At 44.0% G+C, this 24,023-nt stretch overlaps 1 protein-coding gene across 4 annotated transcripts in view; it reads right to left on the reverse strand.

The window, feature by feature from the left end:
- Positions 1-24,023, reverse strand: part of DROSHA (drosha ribonuclease III) — a 130,706-nt gene that overhangs the window by 68,030 nt on the left and 38,653 nt on the right. For all 4 annotated transcript variants that reach the window (XM_053250286.1, XM_053250284.1, XM_053250285.1 and 1 more), the window contains 6 exons: positions 21,989-22,113; positions 19,446-19,545; positions 10,333-10,440; positions 6,296-6,403; positions 4,659-4,797; positions 3,033-3,093 (listed from right to left, as the gene is read on the reverse strand). In XM_053250286.1, the coding sequence (XP_053106261.1) occupies positions 3,033-3,093; positions 4,659-4,797; positions 6,296-6,403; positions 10,333-10,440; positions 19,446-19,545; positions 21,989-22,113 (641 nt within the window). The remainder of the gene's footprint in view (positions 1-3,032; positions 3,094-4,658; positions 4,798-6,295; positions 6,404-10,332; positions 10,441-19,445; positions 19,546-21,988; positions 22,114-24,023) is intronic.

The following is a 24,023-nucleotide window of genomic DNA, read 5'->3' on the forward strand; positions in this document are numbered from 1 at the left end:
GCATGACGTCTCAGAGTCACTGCTGTGGAGATGGATCTGGACTCAGATTCCACCAGATGCTTGGCCGTACTTAGTTGTTGGCAGGTGAGGTCTGCCGCCTTCTGGAGAGTCTTGCGGAATCTATTATTAAGCTCTTCTGACGATAGCGAATCCAAGTCCTTTTCCAGGCTTTCCCATATACAATAACTATACTTTGCCATACAGGCAGAGTAATTAGCTATTTTAACAGATAGGCAAGAGGTAGAGTACAGCTTCCTCCCCATAACATCCAATTTCCTCCCCTCCTTATCAGCAGGGGTGGTATGTCTCCTTCCTGACCTTGAATTGGTGGCACAGTCAATGACTAGGGAGTTCGGAACAGGATGTTTGAACAGGTACATGTTATCCTGTTCTTGAACTTGATAAAGTCCCTCCAAACATTTTGATGTGGGAGTAGAAGTGTGCGGCACCTGCCATGCACACTGAGCTGCATTAGAAATGATAGGTAGTAATGGTAAAGCCACTGGTTGGGCTGATTGAGATCGTTGCATAAAGTTATAGACCGGGTCATCTATGGTCTTTAGTTGAGAAGAGAGGTCTAGACCTAACGCAGCAGCCATCTGCTTCACATGTGAATGGTATGCCTTCAGTTCCTCTGTTGGTAAAACATGGGCTGGGGTAGCTACATCTGGGGATGGATCTGACTCCCCAGTTTCCGTGTCTTGATTCAAAATCAGAGGAGGCGTGATGGCTGTCCCCAGAGCTCTCATTCAAATGAGACCAAGTGGACGGTGGCAGGCCTGGCGATTCAGGGGGCGGTGGAGCCAAAATCGTCAAGGGCTCAGTTTGTACCGCTGAATCACTAAAACGACCTACTGCCATCTGGGAATATCTCTTGGCAATAACAAGTCTAGGAGTCTGAGTGGAAGCCATATAAAGTGTTTTCATTGGTCTCACAGGAGCATTCCCTGATGAAAGCGGACGTACACGGAGTGGCGCCGGATCTAGTTCAGCCTGACAAGCCATGGAGTTGCCTGGTTGTCTCCAAGCCCTGTCCTCCAGGTAGTCATAAGCCATCCCTGGTGAGGAGGCGCCTGGCAGTGCCGTTTCTCTCGAAGGTGTAACAGCATGGCTAAAGCCACAAGTGTGCCAAGGTGTCGGAGTTGTAAGCTGTGTAGAGGTTAGTAACTTCGGAACCGGGGTAGAGTCAGGCGCTTGGTCATCGTCAGAAGGTGGAAACCCTCTGAAAGTCGAGGGGGTAGCAGTAGTGGAGTCCAGCATCTTTAGAAGAGGGTCCAACGGAGCCGCCTCTGCATCAGAAAGATCTTCCTCATCCAAAGAGAAGGTAATGGGCGCTCTAAAATGAGGAGTTACAGTAGTGATATTGGTCTGTGTATGCAAGACTGACGGTTGTTCCCCCTCTCTCGACATCGATGGAGACCTGATTGGTGTTGTGGCAGGCACCAAATCACGGGCGGAATGTATAGCGGGTAATGATGCCGGTGCGGCCATAAGAACCGTCTCTGTCGATGGTACTGTTGATGCCGATGCCGAGGTTGATGCCGAGGTGGTTGCCAAAGTCGATGTCGAGGTGGTTGTCACGGTCGATGCAGAGGTCGATGCCGGGTCTCTCGATGTCTAAGATGTTTGTTGACATGACGGAGAAGCTTCTCTTGGTATCGATGACGATGAGGTTGAGCGACAAGCCCTCGGTTTCAACGGGACCGGTCTTTCTGATATGGAAGGTGCCATTGAGATCGAAACCACGTCCACTTCTTGAGCCGACCTTGGCGACAGCGTGGAGCTCGAGGTCGATAGCTTTTCAGCGGCAGCCATTTTATCACCCGGCCACTTCAAGGACTTGGGGTAGTCTCGGCGGGCATAGAGGTTTTAGACTGGGCCGAACCCAGGGCCCTCACACCTTGTGGAGATTTTGACGAGGTGGAAGGTGCAGCTAAGACATCGTCATATAGAGCCGCCCTTAGACGAAGTTCCCTGTTCCTCCTCATCTGCTTTGAAAAGGACTGACAAATTTTGCAGACCGAAGTTATGTGGGCCTCCCCCAAACATATCAGGCATAAGCTGTGGCCGTCCTGGGAGGGCAGTTCCGCTTTACATTTATCACAGCGTTTGAACGTTTTCTTTCCCTTAGGGGTGTCCATAGTACTCACTCCACAAACGGTCCGTGATCTAAATCCGAGAATCAGTCCGCTCTTTTCAACGTACAAAATCGGTAGGCAAGGCAGCAACAAAAAATGGTCCGAGGTCAAGCCAGTAATCAGTCAGTCCAAATCATGATCAAAAGAGTAGTCAAAGTACAGTCCAAGATCAGAACGATGTAGTCAGTAGAACTTTTTAATATAGCAAGGAACCGAAACGAAGGAGCCACAGAAATTGGAAGCGATCCCCACGGCGGTTGAAAAGGAACTGAGGTGCCTGCACTTCCTCCCGCCTTAAATAGCCACGTGGTCATGTGGGGCAGGGCGCAGGTGCCCAAGAGGAGCTATAGACTCAATACCGAGAGGCTTCCGCGCAGGCGCAGAACCCATTCTAATGGGATCAACAGATCACAATCCAGATACAACAATTCCTGCAATTTTCCTCATTGCACTTTTCTCACTGGTACTAGGAGCTGCATCCTTTGGAAAGCTTCTATAGCCCCCAGACAAGATGGCTGATCTGCTCATATAATAGAAGAGTCAAGCTTTAATCACATTTCCCTTGTTCCAATGACTGAGATGGAAGTCTTCATCGTATGTCTTCGTGAATGTTTGTATAAGTTGTGTTTGTCCTTTTGTGTTGTGAATCTTGAATAAAAAGTATATTAAAAAAAAAAAAAAAAGCTTTAATCACATTTCCCCAGCGTTCAAAGTGCAGTATCTTCTTGCTGAGAATATACCAATTTCTCCCACAGCTCAAGTTTCCACTGCAATCCTGAACACTAGGTCGACTAAAGAGCCTAAGCAAGCACAATAAGATTGAAATACCAGCACCATCCCACAATACCAGCCACCCCCGTGGGGAAAAACACACACAAACACTTGTTTGCACACCTGGAAGGAGCTGGGTCATCTTGTCCAAGACGTGACATAATATTGATCAGGGTGTTTATGCCTGTGTGAAGATGCAAACAAGACTGTATTTAAAAAACAGCATCCTCATGTGGACTGATCTGTGTAAAATACTTCTGTTCAATGTTGAGACTTCCTTTCATTCTTTTCAATTATGACTCTCTGGCCTGTCTGACCAGTAGTGGATCAGGTAGCACATGACCTAGCCTTATATCATCAGTGCTCATCAACTGCTCTGTTTTCAGTCGCGTCTGCAGAACTGTGGAAAGGCGAGCCAGCTGCCATTTCTTCTGCCAGTCCCCATCCTTTCTGGGTCAATTAACACACCACCACCCCAGTGCAAGATGCTCTGCTTTGGAAACTCTCCTTTAACACGTGTATCCATATTACCTTCACTCAAAAAAAAAAAAAGAGAGAGAGAGAGAGAAAAGAGGGGGAAAACGCTAACTGTACACAGTGGTTTCCACCACAGTATAATGGTTGACTACCACCTTAAGTGGCACAGCAGGGAAATGCTTGACTAACAAGCAGAAGGTTGTTGGTTCGAATCCCCGTAGGTACTATATCGGGCAGCAGCGATATAGAAAAGTGCTGAAAGGCATCATCTCATACCGCGTGGGAGGAGGCAATGGTAAACCCCTCCTGTAGTCTACCAAAGACAACCACAGGGCTCTGTGGGCGCCAGGAGTCGAAATCGACTCGACGACACACTTGACCTTTATAATGGTTGAAGGGCTGGCAGGATGCTAGCCAGCTAGGGCTAAGGCCACCTCTCCCAAGCCTTTCAATTCTAACCTCCATGGACTCAAAATGGAAAGGTATATATGATGAACTCGCTTCCCATACAGGTCTCCAGTGTATCCTGTGGGGAGCACTCTTCATCATCCACCTTCTGTAATGCTATTCCTGTTCAGAGTTCATAACACCAAGACTCCCCTTTTCAGCCCCATCAGCTGTGCTGCCTTTATGGTTGGGCACATATGTATCCACATACTACGTATCCATCCACATAATTATTTACACAGTGTCACTGAGGTAAGTGGTGCTTTACACACCACTTTGTGTAATGTTATACAGCAATATATTTATTTAACATATTTTTATACTACCCACTACCGAAGTCTCTAGGCGGTTTATAACAATAAAACAAACCAAGAAATTTATAAACAATTAAAACAAATGAAAAGTTCAAATTAAAATAGTAATAAAAATGCTCAAACACATTTTATATAAGCAAATAAAAAAAAAGTTTCCTTTCCCAAGGAGATTACAACCTATGTTTTGAAAGCAGGGGAGACACAAGAGCAGGGAAGGGAGAAAAGAAAAAAAATCTACATGTAATAAAATATCAGGAAGTCAGTGATGTTACATCTTTGTTTCTGTTGTGCTCCCTTTTCTCCACATAAGATTATTTTTACAAGGAAGCATTAAAAAAAAACTTAAGACACCTCACCTGCTGCAGTACAGCTCAAGAACTCTGCCAACTTTCTTTATCACCCTTTTGTAGAAATACTTTAAAATCCAAGTCAAAGAGAAAAAGGCACATGAAGAAAATGGCCAACTACTTATAAAAAATGGTAGAAGGAAGAATAGTAAAGTGCAGCATACCTTTTTTCCTCATATGCATATGATGGACTTTTCTATCACCATATTTGGGCTGGCGGATCCCACAATTTGATAAAGAGTTTCTTGCATGGTCTGGATTCATCCCAAAGTTTAAGTGATGGCTTGGGTGAGTCATTGCAAGCTAAAATGTAGAATTTAAAACCCAAAATAAAAAATCCAGATACAAGATTGCTTATTGAAAAGCTTTTAAGAATGAAAGCTGCCAGGAAGTTTCAACAGCCTCCTTCAACCCAAACAATTACACTGCAAGTGTTTTAGAATTCTGTATAGCTGATCTGTAGTAGCTGAGATGTAGACTTCCTCTTAATAAGCAGGTAACCCCAACTCATAGGGCACAGTAAGGAATTGGCTTCACCTGCTGAGCCACCATTCTGAGTCTGATTCCTCCCTTTCCCAAGTCATTATTTTGCCCCTGACTGGCTGCTGAACCTTTACTAGAGGAAAGAACAAAATAGTTCCTACAAGCCTGAAGTATGTCAACCCCTAAAAGAAGAAGGGGGGGGCAAAATTTTGCAAAGTTTCCTGTCTGATAATCTGGAGGAGATTCTATTTATCCCCAATGACCAAGTGTGATTATTTACAGGCCTGGGACCAGTACCAGAGGTCTGCTAAAGACGATTCAGCTCTGTGCCAAAAGCCTTTATATAGAAGTGGTGAAGCAACTCTTTTGGGGCCTAGCCAGGAAGGGGACCCAGAAAGTGCAATTTTCTAGGAGTCCTCTGAAAACTGGAGTCAGCTGTGTACAGGCCTATGATTCAGTTATATGTGACGTTCATTGGTATGCTCTGCCTCCAACACAAATACACATATATTTCACATATTCATAAGGAAGACACATCTAAATTGAACAAAATAAGAGCTGATGTGAGAATCCAATGGCTGAAATGCATTTGGATAAAAATAATTATGTAAAAGGTTCAGGCGTAACAACATGCTTCTCTCTGTATCCTTGTTCTTTAACAGTATTTTAAACAATGCCTCTTGATGTCTTTATTTCATCATCATTTGGCCCATCATCAATTTATAGATCAAAAAGACAACAAGCAAGCTCTATAACACATTGGTAATCTTCAAGTTACAAACTTACAAAGACAGAAAAAGAAGAGAGGGGAAACACTGTCTGCTCAAAAAAACAAGAACAACCCTAAAGGTTTCAGTTGTATGAGTAAACTGCTTCGACCCTGACTGACATAGTAGGATATACATCTAATAAAAAGAAAAAAATGTAAAACGCTCTACTGCTTTTTCATGAAGAACACCAATACTGTTTACAGCAGAGATTAACTACTGGCAGCCTAAAGGCCATATTCACCCCTGAGTCAATTTTACCTGGTCTTTGGTAACCCAATCAAAGTTGTATGGCAAAAGGTTTGCCAACACTTTTGCTCATAGGAAAAGAAAAATGGTGCCAAGCTATAAGGCAGCTTAGCCAGCTGAGACCAGGGGCCCCGAAACAGTCCAACCCTTCTCCTTAGCACAAGCCTATACTTTCTTCAAAAGGCCAAGAGAAACATATCCATAGGCTTCCCCCTTTTCTATTTCATGCAGCAATACCGCAAGTTAGTTCTTAAGAAGATACTAACCATATTAAAAGTAGGTGATTTTTAGCATTTGCTTACCTGCAATAAGCACCGGTCCTTAAAAGTATAACCGATCAGTTTATCCAAATGCATCAGACATTGATGATAGCGAATGTGGTGGGTTAGGACAGGAAGCATCATGGCATGCTGGAGAAAAAAATCACAGTTACTAATTTATCTAGAGCTTTCAGCATACGACAACAACAACAACAACAACAACAACATTACTTTGCATTTATACCAGGGCTGCACAGCTTTGGCCCTCCAGCGGCTGCTGAACTACAGCTCCCATCATCCACAGCCACAGTGGCCAATAGTCAAGGTTGATGGGAGTTGTACTCCAACAACAGCTGGAAGGCCATAGTTGTGCAGCCCTGACTTATACAGTGCATTGCAAGTGTCCAAAGTATATCACACACATTCATCTCAGAAATTCTTACAAAAGCCCTGTACGGTAGGCCAGCATTATTATCTACATCTTGCAGACTGGAGCCAAGATTGAGAGAACAGTGATTCGTCTAAGGCCAGTTAATGAGTAAATAAAACATATCAGATTCATCTAACCCCTTCTTTACTTGTCTTTAAATCCTTACTGAAGACCTTTCTTTTCCTCCGGGCATTTGCCCTGTAGTTTACTTTATTTCCTTTCCATTATCTATTTTAGTTTGCTATTTTTAATGTAATTTTGATTGTAATTTTTAATGTTACTTTATTTACATGCCATTGTACACCGCCCGGAGTCTTTGGAGTGGGCGGTATACTAAATGCTTCTAATAAACAAATAAAAAACAAACAAATAAATAAATCCTTCCTCTTGAGAAAGCATGTGGGTATGGACAGGGGAAAGTATGGCAGATTAGCCAATACAAGTATTGCGAAAAATGAACTGATTTGTTTCAGCTGTTAAAGCTAATGTCAGATCATGCATACATTGGAAATGCCCAATTATTCTGAACGATCATGTCACAGGAGCATAGGAAGCTGCCATATACTGAGTCAGACCACTGGTCTATCTAGCTTGGTATTGTCTTCACAGGCTGGCAGCGGCTTCTCCAAGGTTGCAGGCAGGAATCTCTTTCAGCCCTATCTTGGAGATGCCAGGGAGGGAACTTGGAATCTTCTGCTCTTCCTCGAGCGGCTCCATCCCCTAAGGGGAATATTAACTTACAGTGCTCACACATCAGGTCTCCCATTCATATGCAACCAAGGCAGACCCTGCTTAGCTAAGAGGATAAGTCATGCTTGCTTCAATCTGTCCTAACCATGCAAGGCTTCTACTTGGAAAAAATACAGTGCACAGACGTAGTGTCTGTGAGCAGAGGATCCTGGTGGCATCCCTATTTTCTCCCCCGTCCCCGTCGCAATCCTATCTGGCAGCTGCTCACAAACTCTCACAACAGCTGCCACACATGGGATTAGTGACGGGTATGTTTAAGACAATTCTATATAAAGATACAGAAAGTAGATTAGATATAAAGAAGATAGCAACCCAGCCATTTAAAACCACTCTGCATTAAACCTGCCCACAGCCTTGATATATACACTTGTTCAATTTTACCACAGTTTAATCTAGTAGAAAGCAAAGCTGAAAAACACAAGTAGAAAGCTTTCAATTTTTTTTTGTTTTTTAGATACATTGTCTCCTTTTGACCTCTTGTGGGGGGAGATCTCTCTCTTTCTCTCAAAAACAATTGATTTTGCAATATAGCATACTCTTTGCTCTTTGGTGCTTTGCTGCCCTTCCACAATAAAAAGAAAACAAGAACATCTAACTAGATGAACTGCAAAGGCTTTAGAGGCCATGAACAATTCTGCTTCTAAGTGCAAAAAACACTTCTATGAATTCCAACTCGTTTGTTTCAGCCACAAAACAACCAAAGAATCAGTAACAAAAGGGATGAATACGGTGCTGTAATAATACCTGCTGTTGGACCACACGCTGGTATAAATGTGATTTCCTTTCTACCTGAGATTGTGGAATGCTCCAGCCACTGGGTGCTCTCTGCTCTGATCACTAGAAGGAAGGCTCCTGTCCACTCAGTGAATATGGACAGGGAGGCACCTCCCATTTCCCCTAACTTTCACTTTCCTTCACAGCACGACACAGGTCTTATTGGTTATATTGCTTCTTAATATTTGCATACCGCTTTTGAACAAAAAATATATCAAAATGATTCATCCAGCAAAACAGGTAAGAGAATCATTTCCATTCCCAAAGGGCCCACCATGAAACACAAGACAAACACCAGCAACAGCCATTGGAAGAATAATGGCTGGCACCCTGATTAAGGCTGCATGCTTCTACCAACGTAGCTACGATGACTGAGCAGGGTGGGGGTACTTTTCACCAATATCCCCTCCCCCTGGAATTGTCCTGTGCCATCTAGAAATATCTGCCTGTCTAATGTGTACACCATCCCAAACGCCCATCTCTGGGTGGTTTACAGTGACATAAAACAAGTTAACACAGAGAAAATAAAAACCTTAAAACAATTTAAGACCCGAGTCAGATTTTAAAAGTTTGGGTGCTTTTAAAAAGTTGTCAGAGATAGGGAGGCTCGCATTTCATTAGGGAGCGCATTCCACAGTCTTGGGGTGGCAACAGAGAAGGCCCATCCCAGTGTGGCCAGCAGATGAGCCAGTGGCAACTGGAGATGAACCTCTCCGGACGATCTCAATGGGCGATGGAGCTCATAGTGAAGAAGACATTCTCTCAAATACCCAGGGCCTAAGCTGTTTAAGGCATAATAGGTTATAACCAGCACTTTGTATTTTGCCCAGAAACTTACTGGCAGCCAGTGTAGCTCTTTCAACACACTGAGAAACACAGTGTAGCTCCTTTCAAATATGTCCCAGAGGGTCATGCACCCTCGGGGACATATTTTCCCCTGGCACAGGGCATTTTCAGGGGGGAGGGGGGAGAGAGTGGAGATCAGCAAAACCCCATTCCCACCCCCAGTGCTGAGGTGGTAGTTGGGAAGCCTTCCACAGCACAGGCTCTTCTTCCCACAGCACATGCCTTAGTCAGGATGTCAGCCACTATGAACAAATAGACAATTGCTCTCCTCCTGCTAAACACAAGGAAGTCATTCCTTCCTCCAAGGTGCTCTACAGGGTTCTTCCCCGCTCCTCTTTTTAGCTACACAACAGCCTAGTAAGATAAGTTACGCTAAGACTGACCCAAGGTTATAGGCTCTGTTTGCTTCATCAATGATTGAGAATTTCAACCTTGGTCTTCACTATGGTTCCCAGACCATAGATTAGTTGCGATTAAGCCCCAATGCGAACTAATGGAACAAGTTTGCTGGAATGAACATAACAATTCAATCCTGAGAATGTTAATTTGGAAGTATCACTATTACCTGTTCCTACTGTTTATATACACTTTTCAACAAGGAACATTGTCAAAGGGACATAGAGAAAAGAACAAGATGATTCCTTGTCCCAAAAGGGCTCACAGTCTAAAAAGAATTGCAGCCTAAATTCCTTTTTATATCAATGGGACTCAAGCAACTACTAATAGTCTCTGGATTAGGGCCATGGCATTTTTGAGAGACGGTATACAGATAAGATGCTTCAAGTGTACATCTGTAAGGACAAACAGGAAGTGAGGGGGAAACTTGTTTTTGCAAACATGCCCATTCGGGGGCCAGGCCCAGCTATGTACTTTCAATGCAAACCTGTTTCTGCCATTACATAATAGGTGGCAATTCCCACAGAGATTGGTTCACTACTCAGTTTCAGCTTGGACCTCTTCTCCCTGCAGCTGAGCCTCAGGAAAGACTCCTGCTGGGAGCTGAACCTTGCTGGGTCGAACGGTTCCTTGCTCACACTTCAGATGCATTTCAGGGAGGGGACTGGAGGCTGTCTTTCTCTCCAGCTCCCTATATCGCACCTCTTGGGTTACTTCCAAAAAGAGCAAAAGAGTCATAGGAGGGGTAAGGAGCCGGGCTTCAACAGGGCTCCAGCAGAGGCTCTGGCAACCCTGCCCCACAACCCTGCAGTTTTTAAACAGCCAGCATGGGGGGGGGTTCTTTTTCTTCATCCACTAGGGAAAGAGAAGGCTATCTCATCACCTGACAGACATCTGAGCGAATGCCAGTTTTCCAGAATCCTTGGCTACTCAGTTCAACAGTCACTTCACGTCGCATGGTATTTTTCTGTCTGATCTTCTGCAGTGCTTCCTTTAAATAAAGTAAAATTTTAAAAAGGAAAGAAATACAAATTAGTTATACTGAGCAAAAAGCCTCCTGGAAACATAATGAGAAAAGGACTTGAAAAGGAATCCTAGGATATTTATTTATTTTATTTATTTAACATATTTTATGCTGCCCCAAACTTATGTCTCTGGGCGGTTTACAACAAAAACACAAAAGTTAAAACATTAGTTAAAACAGATAAATGACAACAAAGAAATTAAAACGTTGGTTGAAATAAATGACAGCAAAAAGTTAACCTTCAGGCTGAAGGTACATTATAACAATTTAAAACCTTAAAACAATATTTTAAAACAAAGTTAAAGCTATTAAAACGGTATTTAATTAAAAGCCTGGGCGAACAAATGTATCTTTAAAGATTTTTTAAAAAATTGTCAGAGAAGGGGAGGCTCTTATTTCAGCAGCGTTCCAAAGCATAAGGGCAGCAGCGCAGAAGGCCTGTCCCTGAGTAGCCACCAGACGAGTCGGTGGCAACTGCAGATGGACCTCTCCTGATTATCTCAGAAGGCGGTGGGGTTTATGACGAAGAAGACGTTCTCTTAAATACCCAGGGCCCAAGCCGTTTAGGGCTTATAGGTTATAACCAGCACTTTGCATTTTGCCCAGAAACTTATTGGCAGCCAGTGTCGCTCTTTCAATACAGGAATAATATGGTCTCTCTGAGATGACACGGAGACCAGCCTGGCTGCTGCATTCTGAACCAGCTGTAGTTTCCGGACTACATACAAAGCGCATTACAGTAATCCAGTCTGGAACAGGCAGATCAAACTCATCTCCTGAGTTCCGACCCCGCACAATAAGTGCCTCGGTCTTATCTGGATTCAGTCTCAGTTTGTTATCTCTCATCCAGCCCATCACCGCCTCCAGGCAGGCATTAGGGAGGTTATACCTTCTCCTGATGAGGTTGACATGGAGAAATAGATCTGGGTGTCATCAGCATACTGATAGCACCCTGCACCAAATCTCCTGATAATCTCTCCCAGAGATTTCATGTAGACGTTAAACAACATCGGAGACAATACGGAGCCCTGAGGGACACCATACAAAAGTTCAGATGTTGAAGAACAACAGTCTCCAAGGGACATCATCTGGAACCTGCCCGAAAGGTAGGAGTGGAACCACTGCAAGGCAGTGCCCCCCACTCCCAACCCCCTCAGACGCATTAGAAAGATACTATGGTTGATAATATCGAAAACTGCCGAGAGGTCCAAAAGGACCATCAGAGTCATACTTCCTCTGTAAATTTCCAATTGGAGATCATCCATCAGGCCGACCAAGGCAATCTCCACCCCATAGCCTGCCCGAAAGCCAGTCTGAAACGTCAGACTGGACAGAATTCCCTTGTTGTCTGGAACATCAAAGTGAAATTGGTAGTCAAATCAATCTCAAGGGATTTTACTGAAGCAGCTGCACAAACTCCATGCTAGGTAGGAGAGCCGTGAGTGCAGCTCTCAACTCCCCCCACCCCCAAGGGGCTCTTTGTCTGCAGCAATAGCAGGAGGCGTAGGGTGTTTAACCTCCCACCCACCACTGTTTTCCCAATCAAAATAATTCTCCCCACCCTGGCTTTTGTTTGTCCCACAGAGGTGAAGAAAATACAGACAATGCCAGGCGGCCCAACCACTAAGCATCTAAGCCTTTACTGACTAGATGGAGGTGAGGAAGAAGCGCCATACTCCAATGAAGAGACGTCCCATCACACATCTGCAACATGCCTAAGCACCCCCTTCCAGCAAAGGCAAGGTTCCTGATCATGGGGAGAGAGATCTATGCACAGGCATTTGTGTGCACAAAGGCACATTATAGATCTGCCACTGGATGCAGGTGAAACTGGATGCAGCCTGGATGCAGGCTGCTGCCAGCCCTGTTCGACATGCATTTGTTGAAAGTATGCAGAGGGCTGAGGTTTGGCCATGCAGGGTTCCTTTCTTGAGGCGTCTGTGCAGAAGGACTGAAGTGAATGGAACTGTAGTGAATGGTCATGTAATGCTGGGGGGTGGGTAGGAATCATTGGGAGTCAACCTGGTACACCAGCAGCCAGGCTCCAGGGCCACATTTCTGCCACAAACCTTGCAGGCTGCTCCTTGACTTGGCGTAGCCCTCAGTTAGGTCTAAGGTGCAATCCAGCTTCATAGGGCCATTTATTTATTTTTTAAAAGAGAGGTTCAAGATCTTCAGCCAGAAAGACTTGCCTCATTATGTTCTTGCCCCCTCTTCTCCTTCTACATGGCTACCTTTGGAATTTGACCTCCACCCTCTCCAGGATTTCTTCTTGCCTGTCTGTGCTTCAGCTGTTGCTTCTGGAACCTGGCCTCCTGTCTGCTTTGGACCAGGTTATTTAGTTCTGGACTTTCGTTGTAGCTTTTAGATTTGACCTTTCTCGTTCTGGGACTATCCTTCTTGCCTCTGCCCTCACTGACATCTATTTCCTCCCAGACTCAGAAACCTCGTCCCTTAACACCTAATCCCTGGGGGACCCCAACAGCTTCCTACACTTTTCTTACAAAAAACAAATACTACTACTAATGCTTAGCATTTATATAGCTTCAGATGCACTATCTTGTTTTGATCTAGGGGTGCACAACTTTGGCCCTTCATTTGTTGTTAGACAACAACTCCCATCATCCCTGACTACTGGCTATTGTGGGTGGGGATGATAGGGTTTGTAGTCCAAAGCCAACTGGAAGGCCAAAGTTATACACCCCTGTTTTAACTCTTTCAACAACCCCGTAAAGCAAGTCAGTATTATCCCAGATTGCAGATGGGAGGCTGAGAGAAAATGGTTTGTCTTAGGCTACCAAGTAAGCACATGACAGAAGCAAAATCTGAACTGGAGACAATTATATCAGAAATCCAATCAATCCAAGCAATACAATCTGGAAACAGAGACGTTTGGTACAGTGAGTGATAAATGTCAAAATAGCAGTCTCTCTCCCTTCTGCTCCCTGCTTTTTTCTGCTACAAAATATAATCACCTACAAGCCCTGTCTGCTATAATTTCAACAATAACTCATCCATTATTCCATAGAGAAGGGTTTCTTTTTTTTAGCAAGAACTTCTCATCTTCCATTTATTCTCCACTGCAGCAATGAGAGGCTTCTGTAATGCTGAAAATAGTTTGCTTCAATAGAAAAAGCATCCCTCTTAAAAATTACTGCACTGAGTTTTTAGTATCATGGGGCTCCTCCCATTTATGAACCAAGGAAAGTCCAATGCTGATTTAATGCCATGAGAAATCAAATGTGAAGTACGCTCCCTCTTTATCCAACCAGAAGTTATGCTTGGTGAGGAAGAGGAGGAGCTATCATGGATTTTATATTTATTTATTATATTTGTACACCTTCCCAAACTTCCATCTCTTGGCTGCTTACATAAACATAAAACAAGTTAAAACAGGAATTAAAACCTTAAAACAATTTAAAACCACATGCCGAGTTAAAAGCTTGGGTGAATAAATGTGTCTTTAAAGACCTTTAAAAAGGTGTCAGAGATGGGGAGGCTCTTATTTTAGCAGGGGGGAGCCCATTCCAGAATCTCAGGGTGGCAACAGAGAAGGCCCATGAGCTGGTGGCAACTGCAGAGGAACCTCTGGAGAGTCTCAGTGGGTGATGGGGCTGATAGTGAAGAAAACATTCTCTTAAATACCCTGGGCCTAAGTTATTTAGGGCTTTATAGGTTATAATCAGCACCTTGCATTTTGCCCAGAAACCTATTAGTAGCCAGTGCAGTTCTTTTAATATAGGAGTAATATGGTCTCTTTGAGATGACCCAGAGATCAACCTGGATGCCGCTTTCCGTACCAACCGCACTTTCCGGACTACGTACAAAGGCAGCCCCACATAGAGCACATTGCAGTACTCAAGTCTTGAGGTTATCAGCATATATACCACTGTTGTGAGGTCGTTTATCTCAAGAAATGAATGCAGCTGGCATATCAGCCAAAGCTGATAGAAAGCACTTCTGGACACTGCCTCAACTTGGGAGACCAGGAAGAGGTTTGGATCCAGAAGTATACCCGGACTGTGTACCTGTTTGTTCTGCAGAAGTGTGACCTCATCAAGAACCAGAAGATCAAAATTGTCTCCTGAATTCCAACCCCACACAATAACTACCTCTGTCTTATTTGTATTCAGTCTCAGTTTGTTATCCCTCATCCAGCCCATCATTGCCTCCAGGCAGGCATAAAGGGAGGTTATGCCTTCTCCTGATGATGTTGGCATGGGGAAATAGATTTGGGTGTCATCAGCATACTGATAATACCCTGCACCACATCTCCGGATAATCTCTCCCAGGGGTTTCATGTAGATGTTAAAGAGTATTTGAGATAATATGGAGCCCTGGGGGACACCATATAAAAGTTCAGATTTTGAAAAATAGTAGTATACAAGGGACACAATCTGGAATCTGCCAGAGAGGTAGGAATGGAACCATTGCAAAGCAGTGCTTCCTACCCACAACCACATCATAAGCTCCAGAAGGATACTATGGTCGATAGTATCGAAAGCTGCCGAGACATCCAAAAGGATCAACAGAGTCACACTCCTTCTGTCAATTCCCTCTTGGAGATCATCCATCAGGCAGAACGAGGCACTCTCCATCCCATAGCTGCCTGGAAACCTGTTCGAAATGGGCCTAGATAATTAGTTTCCTCCAAGACTGTCTGGAGCTGGGAGGCAACCACCCTCTCAATTACATTGCCTAACCATGGAAGGTTGGAAATAGGCCTAGATAGATGATTGCCTCCTTAAGAGAGGAAGGCATCCTGCCTTCTCTCAGAGAAGCATTTATAATATCTACCAGGCCTTCTACAACAATCCCCCTGCCAGATAGTATAAGCCATGTTGGACAATGGTCAAGAGAACACGTGGTAGGCTGCACCACTCCAAGCAGCTTATCCACATCATCAGGTGTCAAAAACTGAAACTGATCCAACCTAACCACATAAAAGGAGTTGCTGGACATTTCCACATTAGACTCTGAAATAATTGTGGGGTCTAAGTCGGCCTGAATATGAGAAATTTTATCTACAAATAACTCATTAAAAATGTCTCAGCAGGTAATTGGTGGTCCTAAATTCTGACTCAAGGGAGGAGGGGCATGCACTAGCCCTCTTGCAACCCTAAACAACTCCTCTGGACATGAGTTTGCAGATGCAATAAGGGCATAAATGAATCACTTATTTGCCACACGTATTGCCTGAGCATAGGTCTTCAAATGTGCTCTATGCTGTAATCTGTTGGATTCGAATCTGGTCTTTCTCCGCTTGCACTCCAGTTGTCTACCTTGCTGCTTCAGCTCCCATATTTCTTCTGTATAGCAAGGGGCCAATTTTGAAGTGGGTCAGAGAGGACACTTAGGAGCGATCATGTTTTCTGCCCTGGTGAGTTAGTTGTTCCAGTTCTCCAACAGGGCATCAACGAATTACTGGCAGAGCCAACAATAAATCCTTTCAAGGTTTCTTAGAATCCTATTGAATCCAATAACCTTCTTGGGAAGACTATTCTAATAGGCCCCTCACTCCAACGGAGGTGGGACGTGATTGTGAGTCCAACCTTAAACAGATGGTGGTCTGTCTATGACAATGGGGAAATCACAGGAGTACCCACCCATGGAATACCACCCTGATCAGAGTAAAAGACCACATCTAGCGTGTATCCAGCAAGATATGTCAGTCCCAAGACCACTTGGCATAGGCCCATAATTGGCATGGCCTCTATGAACTCCTGACCCGACCCTGGACAAACTGGTCTCAAAGTGAACATGGAAGTCCCCCACCACCATAAGCCTGGGAGACTCAAACGCCAAGTCCAAGACCAATTCTGTCAGCTCAGTTAGGGACTATGTTGGGCAGCAGGGTGGTCAGTACACCAACATAAATCTCAGTCTATCCCTGGTCCCCAACTTAAGTACACACATTCAATATAGGCCAATTACTATGACAGGGAACCTGGTAAGGGAGATGTTATTCTTATAGACCACTGTCAGCCCACCTCCCCACCCACATCTTTACACCTGCTTCTCAATAGAGCACCCTGGAGGCAGAAGATGCAGCCTCCCCCAACCAAGTCTCTGTAACTCAGGCTGGCCCCTTCATCAATTATCCAATCATGAATGATTTATTCTGGACCGACTTGGTATTACAAAGGAGCAAGGTAAGGCTCTGTGGGTAATTGGCACTGCTCCTCAAGGTCAAAGAGCTGGCTGGATAGCCGGAAGAGGAAACAGTTATTAGATTTCTGATTGCCCTGTAATGGCCTGCTGACCTTCCAACATGAGTTCTTCGGTTCCCCACCACCAGCAGAATAGCTGTCCCATAATCAAAGGACACACCCCGTCTCCCACATCTCAAAACAAACCTAGACACATTGTAGACTAATCTCATCCAAGAACCAGAAGTTATATATGCAAAAGCTTCAGCTTCTAAAAGAGCCATAAAAGAATATACTCTGCCCCAGCCCTCAATCCCACACCCAAGGCCCGGCAGCCACCTACAGGCTTGCCGCCTACGCCTCCGGCATGCCTCCTTCCTTTTAAGTACCAGAAACCCAGAGCCTCCCCTCTCACAGGAGACTCCAAGTCTTGGCTGATGGTAATCAATGCCTGCAGGTGCAGCTAATCAGGCAATCAGGAATGGAAGGCTACAGCTCCAATGAAGGCAGCCAAGTAAGAGAAAGAGCAGAGGGAAGCTGATCCTCTGGCCAGGCAAGAGGGGTGGGAGGCAATCTCCCAGTCCGAAATGGAGGAGACTAGCTGGCAAAATCCAAGCCTCTTCTGACCTTGCCCTCTCCAGGCCTTCCTATTAAAAAACAGTTACTCAAATGTTACAAGATACATAGCCTACGTATCTGAAATAATTACATATTTTCCCTGATTCACCCTGCCTCTGATTCCTTCCTCTTCCTCAGCACACTCCCTTGTGTCAGTTTCTAGTCTACCGGCCTCATGAGGCAGGGACGTGTTCTCCCATTGTTTGTAAAGCACCAAGTATATGGATGGCATAAAATACCACCACATTAAGAAAAAGTATGTGTGAATTAAAAGATCAACAGTGACTTGATTTCTGAAAACTGTGAAACACAAAGCGCTGGTTATTACCTATAAAACCCTTAACGGCTTGGGTCCAGGGTACTTAAGAGAGTGCCTTCTTTGTCATGAATCGTGCCACCTATTAAGATCATCTGGAGAGGTCTGTTTATGGCTACCATCTTAGGGCTTTGGAACACATTCCCTGACAGAATAAGAGCTTCTCCATCTTTGGTTGCTTTTTAAAAGACCCTCAAGACACACCTGTTTTCTCAGGCTTTTAATTAAAATTAATGTTTAACATGTTTAACTGTTTTTATTCTGTGAAATTGTTTTATTCTGTGGAATTGTTTTGTGTTTTTATTCTGCGACACATGTTTTAATTGCTTTTATTCTGTTTTATATTGTATTTTGGATTATGTATACAGCCTACAGATACATATATCAGGAGTTATACAAACTAGACAGATAGACAGACAGATACTAACAGTAAAAGAAAAACATAGCCTCGATCACCATTATACTCATTTAATTTCTCATCTTTGTTTTGTTCTAGTGCTGGTTTAGCACAGCGGCTAAAAGACTGAGCTACAAATCATCAAAACCCTGGTTTGAATTTAGTCTCTACCACAAACTCTATTATCATCATCATTGGGTGGCATCCAGAGGAATGCTGATACAAGCTATCTTGCACACCTCTCCTCCCCACAGCACCTTCCTATACCGTCTCACCCAAAGGCTGTTTCCAAGGGTTGGGAAGGCATCTGCAGGGGGGGTGGGGGCTGCAGCAGGAGGGAAGAAATCCTGGGAAACCAGATGGACACACTTCTGCTTACAGACGTTTCTGGGATGTGTGAGGGGCTCCCCTTGCAGCCCTTCCATCCCACTGCAGAGGCCCCCCCCCCCCAATCTTAAGGAGCAGCTGGGCGGGGGTTGGGGCACAAGAGGTTGCTGTGGGGAAGAAAGCTTGTGCTCACACCATCGCATTAGCACTCCTATTCATTCAGCCAGGATGCAAAGATCCAAAGGACTATTTCTGGAGGTTCAAAGAGGTCTTGGGAATGATAGCTTTTCAAACTCAGGCTAATTTCAGCCTCATTAAAACTGGTTTGTACACTGAGGGGAGTTTCAAAAGCAATGTGTGATGTGGCATGTTGTTCTGCTGTTAAAAAGAAGAGAGAAGTCAAATAATTCCACTGGGCATGCATAATCTTTCGGGCATACTCAAAGCAGCTCTTTTGAGTCTGGTTTTTGTTCAGAACAAAACTAGATGGTACAAGTAGCATTTTTCAGCGATTGTACTCTATGGGTCAATTCACACATGCAAGTTCAAGTGCTGACTGTGGCATAAAAGGATTATTTGCATCATGTGCAACTGAGCCCCCACAGATCAAAGACCACCAGCAGAATTTCCATTATCCCTTCAGGTCTATTCACACACAGTGCTTTTCCATAAAGACCATTCACACATTCAGCTCAGATTCATTGAGCATGAGTAATCAAGTGAGGACAAAACTTTGCATATGTATAGCACTTTCTGAAGTTCGAAATACTTCATGTACAGTAGACATGCCTGTGTGAACCAGCCCTACAGAAAAATAACTCTCAGGTGTTGGACACTACACATCGATGGTGCAAATCTGTGGTGTTAAAAAGCAGACACACTGCATATCTCAAAGGCAGATGTACTGTGGCTCAGAAGTTGCATACTTTGTTCACTGGAACAAAGAGACATAAAATGCTAAGATCCAAATAACTTTCAGTAATAAACTACTAAGGGACATCGTGCTATTCCCCTAAAACTGTGGCAACCTTTTTGAAGACCCAATTCTTTATAACACAATAGCATTTGAGTTTTATTACCTCTGACCAAAGGTGATATCCTAAATAATAGAACGAGCTGTAAATTCACTAACAGAATTTGCTGCAATAAGTTAAACACAGCATACCTCTCTTTGCACTAATTTCTGTTTATCTGCCTGTTTCACTTTGGGACTGTTGGCCAGCAGATGGCGCAGTTTCACATAGCTCTTCCAGAGTTTTTGGTACCTGAAAAGAAAAGAAGAAAATTGAGCCATCATAATATAACTGCCAGCCACCTAATGGTGTAGTGGAGAATAATTTGCCTAGGGAGCAAGAGGGTGCTGGTGAAATCCTTGCTGGTATGTTTCTCAAACTATGGGAAACACCTGTATCGGGCAGCAGAGATATAGGAAGATACTGAAAGGCATCATCTCATACTGTGTGGGAGAAGGCAATGGTACCCCCCCCCCCCCCCGTATTCTCCCAAAGAAAAACCACATGGCTCTGTGGTTGCCAGGAGTCGGCACCGACTCTATGGCACAACTTTACCTTGAATATAATTGCACCTCTCTGCTTATCTGGTATAAGACAGGACAGTTGTCCAATAATACCCAATTCCATGCTGAAAGTATCTTTATATCCATACAGACACTAGCCACAACATAGAAAAAGAACATTGCCAGTGGTTTCTGTCAGCTATATGAAGACCTGCATTCCTGGTTGTTCATCAGCAAGATGCTGTCTGCCTCTCTCTCTGAAATCAGGACTTCCAGCACATAGCCTCCATTGCCTTATCTCCTCAACAAGCTAGGATGACTAGGCTCTGTAAGTTCATGGACATTCTCTAGGTCACAGTGCTGGTCTGGACTCGGTCAGACCCGGTCTGGATACGGTCAGCTGATTCCTAGTCTGTACCTGGTCAGCAAATCCCACAAGACAGTGAGAACACAATACATGCCCTGCCTCTAGGCCAGCTCTCCAATCAAAGCAATTTGCCACTTGGAGTACACAGACTGACTGGACTTACTTATCTCACTCCCTGCTTCTTGACTGTCTGACATGGCATCTACCTGTGGCCCATCTAGAACTCTGTTTCCTGCCTCTGGCCCTCCATTCCATACCTGTCCATACCAGAATCAGACCTTGCCCTGTCCCAGGCTGCAGCCTGTCTTGAACTGGGCCTTTCTCTCCCATTACTTGTAACAGAAACCAGAAGAGCACATGGTTCCTGGGACATGCAGGAGAGCTGGTCTTGTATCAAGCAAACATGTCTTGCCCCAATAGCTAAGCAGGGTCCACCCTGGCTGCATATGAATGGGAGACTAGAAGTATGAGCACTGTGAGATATTCCCCTTAGGGGATAGAGCTGCTCTGGGAAGAGAAGGTTCCAAGTTCCCTCCCTGGATTCTCCAAGATAGGGCTGAGAGAGATTCCTGCCTGAAACCTTGGAGAAGCCACTGCCAGTCTGTGAAGACAATACTAAGCTAGATAGACCAATGGTCTGACTCAGTATATGGCAGCTTCCTATGTTCCTATGACTATAGCCACTGGACTTGAAATTATGCCACCTGGAAAAAGTGATAGTTGGGTGGGAAGGGACCACACAATTTGCCTCACCTACACGGTTACAGTAGTAACATGGGATCTCGCCACAGGGAAATGGCTCCCAAGTCACTAGCAGTATATGTGAATGGGCTCGAACATTTCCCAGATGGACTTCTGAGCAGAAGCCTAGATTTTCTGCTGGGTGCTATAGGAAAAAAGGATAAGCTGCAGACCAATCCCACATAACTAATACTGCTCAGAAATCAATCTGAAAATGATAAGCTGTAGACCACTCTCACATAACTAATACTGCTCAGAAATCAATCCACAGCAGGAACAAATCAGCACAGGTTTAAATAAAGGTAAAATGTGCTGTCAAGTCGGTGTCGACTCCTAGTGAGCACAGAGCCCTGTGGTTGTCTTTTGATAGAATACAGGAGGGGTTTACCATTGCCATCTCCCACGCAGTATGAGACGATGCCTTTCAGCATCTTCCTATATTGCTGCTGCCCAATATAGGTGTTTCCCATAATCCCAGATTTCCCATAATCTGGGAAACATACCAGTGGGGATTCGAACCGGCAACCTCTGGCTTGATAGTCAAGTCATTTCCCCGCTGCACTGGCTTAAATGCTTGGAGGATTACAATGTTGGCAATTACAAAAAATAAACACTTTCGTAGTAAATTAATAGGGATTTTGGCTAGACAAGAGAAAAAAATATTCCAAACTCTTAGGTTTTAGCCATACAATCTAAAATAAACACTGGAAATATATATATATATTTTTAAATAACATGAACTTTGTTTGCAGTGCACATTTACATAACTGAACAAAAATTCATACTGTAGACCAGGCCTGCTCAACTTCGGCCCTCCTGCAGATGTTGGCCTACAATTCCCATAATTCCTGGCTATTGGCTGCTGTGACTGAGAATTATGGGAGTTGTAGTCCAAAAACAGCTGGGGGGCCTAAGTTGAGCAGGCCTGCTGTAGACAAACGAAAAGACACAAACTCCTCAGTCCAAGCTTTAAAGAGGTATTTGTTCGTAATCTCTTTAACAGCAATACAAATTTCTACAGCTGCCCATCAACAGCAAGGCTGATAGACTGTATTTAACCTCCAGCTTAACAATAATAGCTTACTGCGGGTCTCCAGCATAGCTCAGTTGAGCAGGTCGTATCCCAAAGTGGACAATAATGGGGAAAGTAATCACATCAGGGTTGAACTGCTCACGATCCAATTGATCAATACGAACTGAGCTGGGTTTCTAGAGTAAAGGGAGGGAAAAGATCAAATGGGTAAATTTAATTAACAATGGCTCCATTGTTCACTACATAGTTACAAGTATCCACAATGTTCTAGTTAGCACCCCCCCATGGAAAGAGCTAGTCCTGAACACTGCAGGCCAGCTTATAACTTTTGCAGGGTTTCTTTCAGAAGTTAAATGAACGTGAAACCTACACTAAGCAATTGTTTCAGATTCTGACAAAATAAGAGCCTCAGTTAAGGTCAGGGGTGGCAAACCATGAATAAAAGAGGAGAGAGGCTGGCTCTTGATTGGTAAAATGCAGCATGCGCTCATGGCGCTGGATCCCGATTGGTTAAACGCAGTCAACAAACATCTGTATGGGCTTATGGTGGATCAACTCCTGCTAACTGGATGGAGAGGCACTTTTAAAAGTGGTGGTTCGCTTATATCCAGCATGCAGAGAGCAACTGTCCCTCTTCAGTCCAGCACAGTGTCTCTCCAGGGGCTGTTGCTGGTGTCTCCTTTGTGTGTGATTGGGCTTTTTTTAGATTATAACCCTTTGGGGAAAGGGAACAATTTTCACATACCTTTTGCTATGTAAACTGCTTTGAAAACATTTTGTTGAAAAGCAGTATATAAATATTTTTTAATCATAACAATTTGAGAATAAGTAATGAAAGTATTAGGAGAATTCACACACACACACACACACTCACAAACCACTTTTGACATGAGTTAAAAGCAGGTAACAAAGAAGAGGAAAGCAGCAGTACTTAACTGTCTATTTTCTGTTCAAACTAAGTTGCATGGTAACAACTTCCAGAGGTGTAGCTGGGTTGGCCATTGTGGCAAAAGCAACAAAGAGAGTCTTGGGGCACCTTAAAGATTAACCCACATTTTGTAGCATACTGTAGTCCATGAAAGCTTGAGTGTTAATCAAACTGTAAGTCTTTAAGATGCCACAAGAGTCTTTGTGCTCAAGGTGAGAGATCTACCTTAAGGGCTTATTATGGCTTAAAGGAGGAAAACAAATGGGGGTGGGTGTGAATCAATCAAAACATCACAGTCAATTCAGTTCTGCAGTGGTTTCCATCACACGGCCTAGCCTCACTTCAGAGAGACATCACTGAAGAAAGGGGTGGACAGAAGAAACACGTTAAGCTTGAAGGAGTTTTAAAAGCTAGCTTTTTATTTCAGTAAGTGCAGAGCTATTCTAAAAAACATTTAAGAGTGTGAGGCGCAGAAAGACATTCCTTCTCTATCTGTAGTTTATTTAGCCTTCAGGTTTACAAAGAACAAAGCCACACAATTCTTTTCTGTTATTTGTGCCTGGCAAAAAATTAAAATAAGTGCTATTGTCACTGAAGGAACTCAACCGGGTTGGGGTGGGTGGGTTTAAACACACACACAAAACCCATAACACTCTGAGACAACTACTCTTCATAACCCTCCCTTTATCTATGACTGCATTAGTGCAGTCCATGAGTGCTATGTTGTTGACTTCAGCAATCATGAGGTGAAATTCAGTACCAAAATCCATGGAAGTCATTCCTGTTATTCAGGGAAAGAATGCATTAATTGTACATCTCCACTGACTCTTACAGAGCACCCATTCAAAATTAGTTTCCAGTTTTGGTCATAGGAGGATTACCTTTCCTTCTTTACTTCTGCTCTTTCCCTTATAGGGAAACCTATGTGTTTCACAGATCTGAGGTTTTTATCTTTTCAAAGAGGGGGCAAATATTGTGCCTTCCTCTCACAAATGGAGATCTACAGCAGGCAAAATTGAGTCTAAGTTGGCATAAACACTTCTTCCATCCCACAGTAAGAACTGATTCTGATGGTACATCTGAGCAGTCCCACTCATCACATGAGGAGGGATTTGGGACATGAGCCTAACATTCTACCCCTTACCCTCTGCAATCCTA

Source organism: Hemicordylus capensis, chromosome 4, assembly GCF_027244095.1.
Source record: "Hemicordylus capensis ecotype Gifberg chromosome 4, rHemCap1.1.pri, whole genome shotgun sequence".
NCBI classification, from domain to species: domain Eukaryota; kingdom Metazoa; phylum Chordata; class Lepidosauria; order Squamata; family Cordylidae; genus Hemicordylus; species Hemicordylus capensis.